Here is a 15,193-nt window from a genome sequence, read left to right as displayed (position 1 = left end):
TCTACAGGCATAGTAGTAGCATTAGTTTGGTTTGTTACCTATTCCTTTTCCTACTTGTGCCTGATTAGACCTAGTAAGTGAATTGGTGGGGTCGGTGGCCGAACCCACTAAAAACTTCTTCTAGTTCTCACCCCACTAACCATGTCGGTCCTAGCGTGAGCGGGGCGGTCAAGGATCGCGGCATGGATATCGCGCACTAGATAGTGAACTTCTTCGAGTATAGATGTACCTTGTATATTTCATCTTTTGTATTTGAGAAAAAGGAATATGTAAAGAACATGTGTTGTATTTTGGGAAAATGTAATCATGATACAATGTATGGATGTAACAGCTAGTTTACTTTCACTTACTCGTGTTGCTTGCCATTGTGCAAGCCATGTATATTGAAATTTTTTTTGGGCATTTCCTTATACATGTTGGTGGTTGTGGAGCCTTGGGCGGACAGGGGAGAGTATGTCCGTTCGGCGTCTGTGTACATGCTCGAACCGACTAAATTGGCGATCGCGGGGCGTGACAGTTGATCGCCCCTATATTGAATAAAGTGAGTGAAATTAAGACTTTGGGTCCTAATATCTTATTGGAAATAGAAAAAAAGGTCAGGATTGCAAGGTAACATTTGGTAACCGCCCAAAGTTGATAGAAAAGTTATGCTGACACGCGGCGACGAGATCTCGAGTTTCAGATTAGAGATCGTGTATTTTTAAAGGTCTTGCCATCTAAGAAAATAAAGAGGCTTGGAATACGTGGAAAACTTAGTCCACGATATATTAAACCTTTCGAGGTATTATAGTGAGTTGGACCAATAGCATAATGAATTGCTTTACTGCCGAGATTAGCAGCAGTCCATGATATATTTCATGTCTCAGCATTGAGGAGATATGAATCCGTCCCCTCGCATGTAATTGATTTTGCTCTATTATAGCTGAGTGAGGATCTAAGTCACGAGGAGCAATCGATTCGAATTTTTGCACGAGAAGTTAAAGAATTGTGAAATCAGCTCATCCTATAAGTAAAAGTTTTGTGGAGCAACCATGAAGGGTGAGAGGCAACTTGGGGCTGGAGGATGAGATGTGGGAGATATTTGAGACTTGATGTATGTTTTTTAAGTCTCAAGAATAAAACTTCTTGTAGAGGGAAAGAATGTAATATACTAGACCTTGACAAATAGGCATTGTTGTAGTGCGAGTTGATGGTCAGCACGTATGTAATGAGCTGTACTAAGTTGGAGTTGTTTTGGCATAAAATTGATGCAAAAATGGAAAAACATATTTCACCTTAATCTATGTTTTCGGTGCATTTTCGAACGCTCAAAAGTGGATTAGGGCGCCCAAAAGTAGAGTCTAGAGCGTGATGATTCCGGAGCACAGTTGCAGACACCTGGTTGCACCGAAGGAGAACCCGGATTGCTTTGAGGTCACTGCTCACATATTTTAGCCGGTGCCTGAGAGTTACTGTAGCAACCCAAGAGCGGAGCAAGGGCGATTTGACTGAGGGGGTGAGCAAGTGACTTAGCGAGCTGATTCACTAAGTTTCTGATGCAGATCCGAGCGCTCGAAAATTTGCAGGCACAGCTACGATGGGTTCGAGCACGAAAATTTGCAGGCACAGCTACGATGGATTCGAGCAAACCATTGCAATTTGGGGCTGCCCGAAAGACTTCTGCTAAGAGGTTTTGGATGCCTGAAAGCAGATTCTGGGCACCTGAATCTCAAGATTTTGGTTCTGAGCTCATTTTCAAGCGTTCTGAGAGCTTTTCTGCTATTGTCACCTTTCTATATATAGCCTAGGAATACTATTCTTCTACTCTTTTCTGTTACCCTGTAATCTGAACCTCTTTTGTTTCTCCTCCTCCTCCCTTAGAGAGAGAGAGAGAGAGAGAGAGAGAGAAAAAGAGAGAGAGAAGGTGATTTCTCTTTTGACTGTGAACCTATATTTATGTCATCCCTATTAGGGCCTGTTTGGATACACAGTAAAATATCTCCACGGAATTTATAAACTGTGGTTTCGGTCTAGATAAAATAGAGAATCCTGTAACTCTAAAAAATTCCACGGATTCAATTTTTAAACTGTTTGGATACGCATTGTACAATTTCATAGGATTTTTCTAAATTTTAAGATTAAAAGTTAAAATTTAAAATTTAAAATTTGATATGTGAAATGTGAAATTTTGAATCTTGAATTTTAAATTTTAAATTTTCAAATTTGAAATTTACAAATTTAAAATTTAAAATTTAAAAATCTAAATTTAATTTTTAAATTTTTAAATTTTTAAATTTAAAATTTTAAAATAAAAAATTTAAAATTTAAAATTTGAAATTTGAAATTTAGAATTTTAAATTTAAAAAATAAATTTAAAATTTAAAGTTTAAAAAATAAATTTAAAATTTAAAGTTTAAAATTTGAAATTTGAACTATGAGACTTGAGATTTGAAATTTCAAATTTAAAATTTGAAATTTGAAATTTAAATTTTAAATTTTAAATTTTAAAAGTTAAAATTTAAAATTTAAAGTTTGAAATTTAAAATTTAAAATTTAAAATTTAAAATTTAAAATTTAAAATTTAAAATTTAAAATTTAAAATTTGAAATTTGAAATTTAAAATTTGAAATTTGAAATTTGAAATTTAAAATTTAAAATTTAAAATTTAAAATTTAGAATTTTAAATTTAAAATTTAGAATTTTAAATTTTAAATTTTAAATTTAAAAAAAATAAATTTAAAAATTAAAGTTTAAAATTTGAAATTTGAAATTTAAATTTGAAATTTGAAATTTGAAATTTGAAATTTAAAGTTTGAAATTTAAAATTTAAAATTTAAAATTTTAATTTAAAATTTTAAATGTGATATTTCAAATTTCAAATTTTAAATTTTAAATTTTAAATTTTTTATTTTAAATAAAATTTCAAATATAAATTTTAAATTTTAAATTTTAAATTTTAAAAGTTAAAATTTAAAATTTAAAATTTAAAATTCAAATTTCAAATTTTAAATTTTAAATTTTAAATCTATGTTGAAAATTAAAATCTATGTTGAAATTTAAAAGTTAGAACTTGATGCATTTTTTTGAATAAGGGAGCTCAAGAATGGTAGAATTTTTTTCCTTTGGTTAGAGTGAATTATACTTTTACTCCATTTTTTGGAGTATAGTTTAACTATACTCCAAAAATTACGTTACTTTTTTTTCCTTCCAAACGCTTCATAGGATATTTTTCCTATCGTCGTAGCATAGTTTAACTATGCTACGTTTTCAAGAGTATCCAAACGGGGCCTTATTATAATACTAAAAGATAAAACACTTTTTGAGTATGAATGAGAACAGCAAGAAGAGATGTTTCACAGAACTCGATGCGATATGGAACCTCCCAAAATTTAAAACATTTGAACTGGATGTATCCAGACAAATAACTCTGTTATGGTAATATTACACCCGAAAACTATGTAAAATACCAATACACTTTATGCCCGATACTCATCCCCACAGTCGCCGATCACTTTCATCAGATCCCTCCCTTTCTTCGATGCTTCAGTTATGCTGTTCAAGTCCTCTTCGTCCAAGTTTAGTGAAAACACAGCATTTGTGTCCTTTATATGCTCGGCGAGACCCAACCTTACACCCACCATCGACCCAGCAACCGACGACTGCTCTCACAAACCAACCAAAGTAGAGATCAGTCACCATAATAAGTTCTTGTAAAGGTCTAAATATCATGTAAATTGTGGCATACTTAGGAGTACCTGATCCAATATGTATCTGACAGCAACAGTAGGGATTGCCACACCATGTTTGGAAGCCACCTTTTTCATTGTTTGAAGCAAATTTTGGAACAGGCTCCATCCGCCCCAAGCATCCACCATCTGAAACACTCACAGATGAAAAACAAGATCAGAAAATTAGCACAAAAGCCAAAGTCGCCAAATCTTGTCAAGTACAAACTAACTTACCCTCTTATACTTCTGCAGAGAGGGAGTATTTAGAGGAGGGCCAGCAAAGGGAATTGATAGATTGGTATCTAGAAACTTCTCGGACAGCAGACCTCCCATTACAGTACCATACCTGCATTGCATAATTAATCTCGATACTGTGCGCGCGTGCACACACATACAGAGTGACACAGAGAGAGAGAGAGAGAGAGAGAGAGAGAGAGAGAGACGTTATAAGTTTAACTCCTGTTAGCTGGCAAAGCTCGGCCATTCTTTGCTGTGGGCGCATGTCTACAACAGAATGTTGAACCTGCAAGCATCATTTGTTAGAGCAACAAAGAACCATAAATTTGAGGAGGAGAGGATAACTAATAAGAAAGCCTATTCCATAATGTAGGACTTGTACCTGGTTGCTAACGATTGGGATTTTATTTTCCAGGATTATATGCAAATGTTCGGTATCAAAGTTTGTCAAAGCCAGAGTCTTAATTTTACCTGCATTCTTTTTAATAAAAGAATCTGATGAGATACGAATATATAAATCACGGTACGAGAAAACAGTAAGACAACAAGAATATCAAGGAAAGCTGTAATAGATCAATACAAGACACTTTTAGTGTAACCTTCTTCTTTTAGGTCAGTCAGGTGTTTCAGGGCATCAAGGTATCCAGGATTTGAGTAATCCCACCTGTTTCAGAGCGTAAAACAGGAAAGGTTATTTAGACATCTTCAACGTTGTAAGACATAAACTCCATAAATATACAAAGTTCCACACCATAAGATGATTTTGACAGCCTCAAAGTTTCGAAATTCCCTAAGAAAAAAGATTGCTGCACCGCAAGTCCTCATTCTTTTCTTCGAACTTCTACTTTTCACACAGCCTAGATTACCTAACCGATCAGCAATCAGACGTGCTCATATAAAACAACCACCCTTTCCGTGAGGATTCACAAAAACCAAAATGTCTTTGGAAAAATGGCTTATGAAGATTATAAACCACAAATAAGATCCTCAAAACCTCTATTTTTCAGGGCTCCATCAAGGACATCCATTGTGATACAAGGGATAGAGAAACAGCCAAAAGCCAAAATTCCACTTTGGGGTCGTAATGAAAAATATACCCTACTGTACATCGGTCACGAGATGTGCTATCAAGAGTAAGCAGCACTTAAATTTCCTGAAGTTTCAGCAACGACCCATGCTCATAAGAAATAGCAACTTTTTCAACAAGGATTAAAAAAAGCAAAAACTCATATGAGAAAATGGTTTCATATTGATTTGAAACCATGAATAAGATCCTCACCCTTATTCCATACTGCCGTCAAGTTGACCTTCCTGATGTAAGGAATCAAATCATATGAAATTGTCAAAATAATAAAATCTGGCTAGCATGCACAAAAGCATACTAAAAGCATCAACATGATACAAAAATTTCTTATTCTTGTGAGTGAGAAAAATTATATTCCACTTGTATATTTATTATTTAGCAGGCGTCAAATTTGTATTCAGTTGAAAGAACTTCGGTTTATATACAACAAAAAACAAAAGTAGAAAGCAATATGAAATGTAGCATGAGAAAATTTTGTTTGCAATTATCAATAACAAGCAGACTAACATGAAAAAATTGTTTGTCTTGCGTACTGTCAGTTTTCAAGCATCAGCAACTAACTGATTTTGAAATTTGGTCATCTCCATTACCTTAATATGCATAGTACCCAAAACATCAAAACCTAGTGAAAAATAACAATAACAAGAACAGAAATCTAAACAGTAAAGCAAACAAAGTAGTAGAGTTATAAAAAGCATTAACTAACTGCACAAACAACTGGAGTATGTCCTTAGTATAATACTTTCTCATAAACATATTTCAAAACTGCCGACTTGTCCATTCCTGAAAGAGTAGAGAAGTGAGCACAATGGCCAGACATATACCTACATAAGAGGCAATAGGTATGACATCTTGCGATTGCTCACTGGAAAAGAGACAATTATAGGCCGAAAAGAAAAAGGAGGAAAATTACCAGTGAAACTGCAACATGTCCAAGCAAGCGACATCCATCCTCTTCCTCGAGGTGTTGATATTTTCCCGAACATAGCTGTCGGTCATTTTAACTGGAGGCGGCACCCACTTGGTAAGACTGTGAGGAGTACTTTGTTGAAGTCAATTATGCATATTGACTGACGTAATAAGAAATATGACAGAGCCTTTATGAAAATCGATTGACAGGGATATAGGTATTTGAGGTGCATGGAATACCAAGTCTGTTTCATAAGAGCAAATTAGTGTGAGTATTCTTCTTGCTACTTCATATTGACTTATGCAGTTAAAGATCTAGTCTAATTACAAGCAACAGCAACGCATGATAAAAGCAATTATATATGTGATCCAGCTCAACCAGAAAACAATAAAGCACATACTATTTTTCTAAGAAAAGAGAAAAAAGAGTGCATATGATACATTAACGCTTCAATCGAACGCTTCCTCATTCCAAGAGAAAGAGAGACCTCCTTTTCTAACTTAGCCTGATCTAACAGTTGGTAAGAGAAGAGCTCTTTATTATTAAATAAAAACAATAATTACAAAGAGAGCTTGGCCTATTATTTATAAGCCTTCAAAAATCCTAATCCTAATTCAAAACATAATTTAAGTAGGAAACCCTGCCCTAATCTATTAAAAGGAAAAGAAATCTACTAGAAGTAGAAATTACAATTTAAACAGCTATCCTAATCTAATAACAACTGCAACCTAATTGTAACAACTCCTTCCCACTTGAAACACACCTTGACCTCAAGGTGTGGGTCTTGACAAATTTCAGTTGGGATCGGGAGAGAATCCGATATATATACAATAGCGGACTTTTAGGAAATCTTGTTCAGATGCTCCGCTATCATCAATTTTTTCTTGTATTTCCATCATTTCTCCGTCTTCATAAATGAAGTGTCTTGCATTTGTGCTTAAGGTTCCATATTTTGTCGCAATAATAACAGAGGCCTTGATTTCGTCATTTGTGTATTTGTATCGAAGTCAATTTACACACTTGTAAATTTGGATTGTTTGAGCTTGTCATTGCTGCCTCTTGTTCTTGTCATTGCTGCCTCTTGTTCTTTAGACTTATTTATAAAGTTCAAAATTCTAAATTTCCTAGTATGATAAGAAGAAACTAAATCGAACTAAAACTCTCCTGATTTACTAAATCCTAACCAAATCTCAAATCAAATCTAACCAGATTACAAATAAAATCCTGATCAAATAAAATAAACAAAATATCAATAAAAATAAATTCATAATTAAATTCTATGATCCATCGGACTATATTAGATAAAGATTGTCGTAGTTAGTTCTGACTTGACTTAGAATTCAAGCCCAACTAACCATTTTCCATCAATTCTCCTCAGCTAGAGAAAATTTGACCTCATCGAATTGCAGTTGGTACAGTTGTTCGGAGCTGTAAAGAACGCAGCGTCACGGACATTATATTTTCCCCTAATCTCTCCTTTGCAATCACTCAAATTCCAAAGAAGATCACTGTCAGAGGTTTTGCTCACTGTCGGAGGTTTTACGGGGTACTCTAGAAGCATCTCTACAAGTATTGAGACTACAGATGCGAATGCGGAAAAGTCAAGAGTCCCTTAAGAGTCTCTAGGAGATAATAAGTGTAGTCTCTTGGGAGCTCGTAGCCTCTTGCTTTGGCTTGTAGTTTTGTGCCACTTAGCGCTTTTCTATGTGATAGCTTGAGTGGCGAGTGCCCTATATATAATTGTGGCCTTCACCCCTACTCCTTAGGAAATCAATTGTAACATTTCTACTGTCAAGCAATATAGTACAACATTCGCCAAACTCTCTCCCTTGTACTTAGTTTAGGGCAAGTACGTCCAAGCTAGCAAGTAGAGAGACAAGCTTGCTCACTTCGTGAAAGAAGGCGAGCGTCGCATAGGCTTGACAAGCTATTTCGCTTAAATCCGTGACAGTTGGTATCTGAGCGAGTTCGAGAACTGGGAGCCATGGCTTTGTCGGATGCTGTCGTCGTCAATGTTGTGCCTGGACCCAGGCTGTCCAAGCGCGGCAAGAGCAAGGAACCACGGACTGATGCGAGGGAGTCTGCTTTGCTCAAGGACCGCGTGGGCTCGTTGGAGGATGTTGTTCCGAGAGTGGAGGAGCACTACTCTATCCTATCCTAGCATGTGGGGATGATGGAGGAGGGACTTCATGCCTGGAGGATAGCGTCGCGGCTGCCATGGTGACCTTCTGCCAACCGCTCGAGCAGTTTCGCAACGACCTCACCTGTTGCGAGGACGAGCGAAAGGTGTTGGTGGAGGACCTTGTCACCAAGGTCAATGAGGTCAAGGACCTCAAGATGTGGGTGACGATCCTCAAGAAAGTGGTGGCTTGCGATGTTGAGGCACAAAAAGAGCACACCCCGAAATTCTGCGTCCTGTGCCCCAATGCTTGTAGGGCACGCGCAATGAGAATTAAATTGACAACTTCTCATGGCACATAGAACGCTATCTCAAGGCGTTGGACAACGAAGATAAAGTCCAAATCACAATCATGTACCTCTCTAACGATGCTATGCTGTGGGATCGACGGTTAGCGGAGGCCGAGAAGTGGAAATGCGAGCTGAATACGTAAGAGGGTTGTGTGCACGAGCTCAAGGCGCAGTTCTACCCTGAGCACGTTGAATATCTTGCGCAGAGGCAACTTTGATGGCTCAAACACGATGGGACCCTCAAGGAATACATCTAGGAGTATTTTAATTTGATGTTGGCGATCTCCAACAAAGCCGATGAGGATCGGTTATTCTTTTTCTTAGATGGACTTCAACTATGGGCAAACAAGGAGCTCGTGGGGCGAAATGTGAAAGACCTGAACTCTGTTATCGCTTTGGCGAAGAAATTGCCTAACCGTGAATGGAGCAAGGGCGATCGTGGTAACCCATCAAAGGTGAGCAAGGCCAAAGGTGGGGGAGGGCACTGTGTCCAGAGGACGTGAAGGGGCACAGGCAGAATCCTGCCCCGCCACCTACGAAGATCATGTGCTATGCATGCAGCGAGAACAATTAGCCAAGGGACTTGAAACCGAAGCAACAAAAAGGGAAAACACGTGGCTGCTGTCCAAGTGGAGGGTGAAGACGAAGGGGAACTGTTAAGGATGGGCGCACTAAGGCTCGTCAATGAGGTTCGTGGGTAGCCAACCAGTGGCAAGCTCTGCAGGAGGGAACTAATGTTCGTCGATGTGACCCTAAATGGGAGGGCCACGTGGGCAATGATAGATGCTAACACAAAACTTCATCGCGGAGGCAAAGGCCAAGCGGTTGGGCTTCACGCCTAAAAAGAATGCAAACCACATCAAGACGACCAACTCCGGAGCGCGACCAATCGCAGGGGTTGCAAAAGTGTGGAAATAGCCATCAACCCGTGGAAAGGCACAACCAACCTCACTGTTGGGCCGCTTGATGAATTTAGAGTAATCCTCGGGATGGACTTCTTAGTTTCGTCGAAAGCGACGCCCATGCCACACTTGTGGGTGCTGAGCTTCATGGATGAATTAGCCCCCTGGATGGTTCCAATGTGTCGGAGGGAGCCAACGAAGAACGAAACCCTCACCGCCTTGTAGCTTTACAAGGAGGTGAAGTGTGAGTGGGCTGATAACCTTGAGGAGAACCTAAGCGAGGACGAGGCTGTCAACTCTTGAGAGGTGCTGAAGCAGCTAGCTGAATCAAGGTGCAAGTCATTCCGTCAAGCACAAAGCCAAGAAAAAGCCTAAGGGGACTAGGGAGCATCCACAGCTTGGCGGCATGCGCGTACGTGTCACGGATGACAAGCGCACCCGGCAGTTCAGACTCAACAACGGAATTCTCCAGACAGTGAGCTGGCTAGTGTTCATGCTCAGAGGGGCAAGGCACTGGGGGCTGGCGTGGAAATGAAGGCAAATTACGGTAGCAAGGTTTGAGGCGGTATAGGGGCGAAGGCACAACGAACTACAAGTAAGGCAACACGGACCAGGGTTGGCTTGGCCCACGACAAAGGCGTCTACACGTTAGATAGGGGAGGTTGTCATGGACATAATATTTTCCCCTGATTTCTTCTTTGCAATCACCCAACTCCAAAGGAGATCACTGCCTGAAGTTTTGCTGGGGCCTTCTATAAGCATATCTACGAGTATCAGGACTGGGTGCGGATGCCAAAGAGTCAAGAGTCTGTTAAAGTTTCTAGGAGGGTAAAAAGTAGTCTCTTGGGAGCTTGTAGCCTCTCGCTTTGGCTTGTAGTTTTGCGCTACTTGGTGTCTTTCCATTTGACTTCTTGGTAGCGAGTAGTCTATATATAGTTGTGACCTGCACCCCCACTCCTTAGGAAATCAATTGTAACATTTCTACTCTCAAGCAAATCTATACCTATATATTATTCCTCCTAACTTTGCCACATGGCAATTTTTCCTTTATTGTTGAGTTCCACCCCGAACCGACTCAAGTCCTCCACATGTTTTTCTATTTCTTTGCTTGAACCGAACTAGATTTTTCTCTTTTTTTGCTTGAACTGAACTGATCATTGTTGAGTATGGGCTCTCCTGAATCGGCTCAAGTCTTCCGCATATTTTTCTCTTTCTTTACTTGAGCCGACCCTGGTTTCTCTCTTTCTCTACTTGAACGGAATCGGGTCAACCTATTGCATTGGGTTGAGCTGGCTCAACTGCTCCACGTATTTCCATCTTTGAACCGAATTATTCTATTTTCTTGCTTAAACCAAACTGATCACTGTATAGTGTGGGTTCAATCCTGAACCGGCTCAAGTTTTTCTCTTTCTTTGCTTGAACCAAACAGGATTTCCTTTTTTTTTTTTTTGCTTGAATCGAATCGGATCACACCTCTGCATTAGGCCGAACTGTTCCTCTTCCTCTTCCTTCGGCCGTTACCTTCGTTCATCGGCAAGATAAATCCCACCCCTTATCATCGATTCTTCCATTATCGTTTCCTTTTTCATTGACGCCGTTTTTTCTATTTTTTTTTCCAATTATCTACCAGTCGTATCGCACGAGTTACTAAACTAGTATACATGATTGCTGAACCGAAAACATAATTGAAATTACTTTATTTCTGGTATAGGGACAACTCATTTTATTTTGTGCTATCTACAAATGGAGTTCAATATCTAGATTTCTTTCTACAACTTTATTTACTTATTTGTTTTTGCGAAATCTACATGCTGCAACACGCGGGTACCTTCGCTAGTACTACAACAGTCCTCAAACTCTCTCTTGTATTTAGTCTTAGGATGAGCAGGCCCAAGCTAGCAAGTAGAGAGACAGGCTTGCACACTTTGCGAAGGAAGGAGATCGTTGCACAGGCTTGACAAGCGATTTCGCGTAAGTTCATAACAACAGACTGCTATCATAATACTCCTCCATCTTTTCCTTCTCTTCCTGCAACATTATTATAGATCTAGAGAAAAGGGTCAAAAAATGAGGTACTGGTTCATTGATCAAATAAAGGGAATTATATGGATTTACATATAGTTTTGTTAGGAATAATGAAAATAAAGCTGAATATAAAATCAAGGAAAAGATCCACCAAAAAAATAATGAATTCAACTTTCTCAAGAAATTTAGAAAAAATCCATATGTGAACAATTTCTTATCAATTTCGCATAAATGCTTTTCGGAGATAATATCCGCAAACAATTTCTTATCAATTTCGCGCAAACACTTTTCGGACATAATATCCGCAATCATTATATTTCTTTTAACTTCGTTTTCTCGCATCAGTTCATTAAGAAATTCTTATAAGTTTTATTGCCGAAAATTATTTGTTTTATATCCCCAAAATAATAGTCTTGATTATGCAATGAAAATGCATTTGCATTAAATGGAAAGTTTGAAGGGCCAATTGGTTTGAGAATAAATTTTAAACGACGAGCAATATGCTTCTTGGTCAAAAGATGGAGTTGTTTGTTTGTTCGAGGCACACTAGTGGAACTTGATGCATGCAATGCATTGAGTGGGGTTTATGCGGATGTGGTTTAGACGATTTTAAAATTATCTTTGGTCCATTGTGAATGAAAGTGTATATATTAAGTTTTCCGAAATGTATAAGATCCCCATCATAAATCCATGGTCATCCTAAGAGTAGATGAGCAAAGTCCAAAGGAAGAACGTCACACTAAACGTGATACTTATAGGTGGCAAAACGTAGAGGGACCAAACATCTATGTGTAACGGGTATGGTGGTTTCATTGACCCAATCTACTTTGTATGGGTGCGCGGGTTTTAACTTCATCCTATCAAGGGTCGCCTTAGAGACTACGTTTGTGCAACTCTCATCTATCAATAATAACTTTATAACTTTTGTCATCGTGTTTCATGTAAGTTTGAAATATAGACGTGCGTCTCCAATCCTCTTCCTCTTTTGGAGTAGCTAGAACATAATGCATTACTTGTATAAGTTAGCCTTCATCAAGAAAATCCTATGTCACTAGCAACCTCATTAGCTACATGTTCAACCTCCTCTAGGTCATCCTTAATCTGTTTGATAACCAAGTTTCTTTTAGGACAGTCACGTTCATAATGACTTAATTTACAAACCTTAGGGCCTGTTTAGTTGGGGGATAAACAGGAAATAAAGGTGTTTATCCCCCTTATTCTACCAAATGGGATGACAAAAAGCTATTCCTCTATTAACAGGTTATTCTAGAATAACTCGTTAAGAGAAGAGAATTACTATTCTTGCATCCCGATGGAATAGCTACTCTTGTCATTTATTCTCCCCTTTAAATATTGACTTATTTATTAAACTATAATAATTAGTATATTATATTCTTAACAAATCAAGTTCTTAAATATTATTTTCTATTAATAAGTTTCTAATAATTATAAAATATTGCTAATTAATAACTAATTATTAACTTATTTAATATCTATTAACCACTTGACTTATTAAATTGATATATATTTAATTAAATAATAACAAATAATTTTTTTATAATCATTCAGCTAATTAAATAATAAACTAATTTAATATGTTTATTCAAATTATTACTAATATTTATATTAATTAAATAATTAATATTTTCACTTATCTACTTAATTTATTAACTAAATGTATAATTAATTAATTAGTTAACGCATTTATTTATTTTTTATAATTAATTTACTAATTACCATGCTTCTCTATCATCTTATACATATTTCTATTTAATTAATTAATTAACATGTTAAAATATTATTTTATTAATAATTAACATGTTTCTCGAATTTTTTTTATAAATAATCTTATTAATTTTTATAATTATAAAAATAATTTTGTTAAAAAAATAATTATAAAAATAGTTCTATAAATGCGGTGAATGATTCACCGCATTTATAACTTCTCATTAGGAGTAGAAAAAAAATAAAAGCGGTAAACCATTCACCGCTTTTATTATTATAAAAATATAGAAAAAAATGAAAAAAATAAAGAAAGCGGTGAATGATTCACAGCTTTTAAAAGCGGTGAATGATTCACCGCTTTTATAAGACTATATTTATAAATAAAAATTTAATAAACTTATTTTTAGAATAAATGTTTAGGAAAAGACTATTACACTAAAAAACCCTGTTTCTCCATCATCTTATACAATATTCCAAGTTAATTAATTAATTAACTTGTTAAAATATTATTTTATTAGTAATTAACATGCTTATTATTTAAATAAAATATTATTATTTTACAACTATAATTGATCTTATTCCTGCTATTCTAATCTAAACATCCAAATGTGATTTTTCTTATCCCTCTAAATAACCCAATTTTTATCCAAACATAAAATTGTTCTAATCCCTCTATATCCCACTAATAATACCTATCCCACGAAAAACCAAAAATAGCTTATTCCTGAACCAAACATAACCTTAAAACACACAGATGAGGTGTTGGTAGTAGCTATATACTTTCCTTTAAATTCCTGGGTTGATGCACTAGGTTTTGAGATGTGAGTATTTGAAGCAGAGGTTTGCCAGTTTCTATCATACCACGTTGTAGGATTCGACTCCCCGGCTTGAGAAGTGAACTTTTTAGTTGGTGGCTTCAGGTACCACTACTAATATTTTAGGGCTAGTTGAAAAGTTTGTTCTATTGGTTTTAGCCATATGTGGTATAATTTCTCGCTGTAAATCCTCACCTAAACCAGTATGAAATCAGGCACGGGTCATTTCTTCATCCTCCCTAAGATCACATCGGAGTGTCAACCCATCAAACTAGGTCATGTAATCAGTTACCAAAAGTTAACTCTAGTGTAAGGAAATTAATTGTTCATAAAGCCGTTGTTTTTTTCCTTAAGTTTGGCCTTCATATCTGCCCACAAAGTGATAGGCTCATGACCTAACCACTGAAGTTGTCACTCAATTCCAATCCAATATTGTCTAGCCGCACCAGTTAGTTTCATTTTTGTAAATCTTATTCAATGGTGTTTTGATATATCATACCAGTCGAAAATTGGTCCATATAAAATAGCCAATCAGAAAAAGCTTTAGAGTCAAGTTTTCCATCAAAGTCAGGAACATCTAATTTAATTTTTGAAGTTGCGTCATCATAATCATTTTAAGCCAATTTGGCGTGCGTCGTGTTTCCTCAGTGCAGGATGTCAAGGTGGCAGTGTGCAAACCACAGATCCTTTACTAGTTTGTTGGACTCCCTGAACAGTATTATTTTGAGTCTGAGACAGTAGCTCATGAGTTGTCTCTAGAACTGTGACCCAATCTTTGATGTCTTGCAAATCGATGGATATACAACTTAATTTTTCTAAAATATGGTTAAGGCCGTTGTTGTGTTTTCAGGTGATGGGTCCCTAAATTTCAATCCTAATCGAGTAGTCAGGGTGAAAACCTAGATGAACAAGTACTCGACATGCAATAGATTAGTTCGTTGCAAAATAAACGATGAAAGGCAAAACCTAATCTAGATGATACTAATCAAATAACACATCATTTTAAGACTTGTTTCGAAGTTCCAAAATAAATAATATTCGACAACTAGAATAGATAGAAAATTCTAACAAATATATGAAATTCGAATTTAAATAAGAAAATGTGATACGAAATCTTGTATTGTCGAACGCTCACAGAATAGATTCGAATGAGTACGCGTTAACAGGGCGATCCCAAATCTCTCTGTTACGATATATTTGTTTAGTTTATTTATATTAGGATACTGTATATTATTACCTTCTATAGAGTAGGATTATAAAGTATGTAATTCTAGTTATACCCTTACTATAGTAGTCATTATTACCATAGTAAGACAATC

General features: G+C 36.5%; 1 protein-coding gene across 2 annotated transcripts in view; it reads right to left on the bottom strand.

Annotated features, from left to right (window-relative positions):
* LOC109710530 (uncharacterized oxidoreductase YdjG) overlaps positions 3,275-15,193 on the bottom strand; it is a 31,137-nt gene continuing 19,218 nt past the window's right edge. Inside the window, exons 3-11 of one of the 2 annotated variants that reach the window (XM_020233186.1) lie at positions 5,942-6,058; positions 5,224-5,255; positions 4,696-4,801; positions 4,544-4,608; positions 4,327-4,415; positions 4,151-4,230; positions 3,942-4,053; positions 3,735-3,854; positions 3,275-3,638 (exon numbers count right to left, since the gene is read on the bottom strand). In XM_020233186.1, the coding sequence (XP_020088775.1) occupies positions 3,456-3,638; positions 3,735-3,854; positions 3,942-4,053; positions 4,151-4,230; positions 4,327-4,415; positions 4,544-4,608; positions 4,696-4,801; positions 5,224-5,255; positions 5,942-6,058 (904 nt within the window). In that variant the 3' untranslated portion in view covers positions 3,275-3,455. The remainder of the gene's footprint in view (positions 3,639-3,734; positions 3,855-3,941; positions 4,054-4,150; positions 4,231-4,326; positions 4,416-4,543; positions 4,609-4,695; positions 4,802-5,223; positions 5,256-5,941; positions 6,059-15,193) is intronic. The other variant, XM_020233187.1, reaches the window with a different exon arrangement.

Source organism: Ananas comosus, linkage group 5 (assembly GCF_001540865.1).
Source record: "Ananas comosus cultivar F153 linkage group 5, ASM154086v1, whole genome shotgun sequence".
Classification (NCBI taxonomy): Eukaryota; Viridiplantae; Streptophyta; class Magnoliopsida; order Poales; family Bromeliaceae; genus Ananas; species Ananas comosus.
Note: the sequence above shows the minus strand (reverse complement) of the source record. Positions and strands in the feature narration are given on the sequence as shown.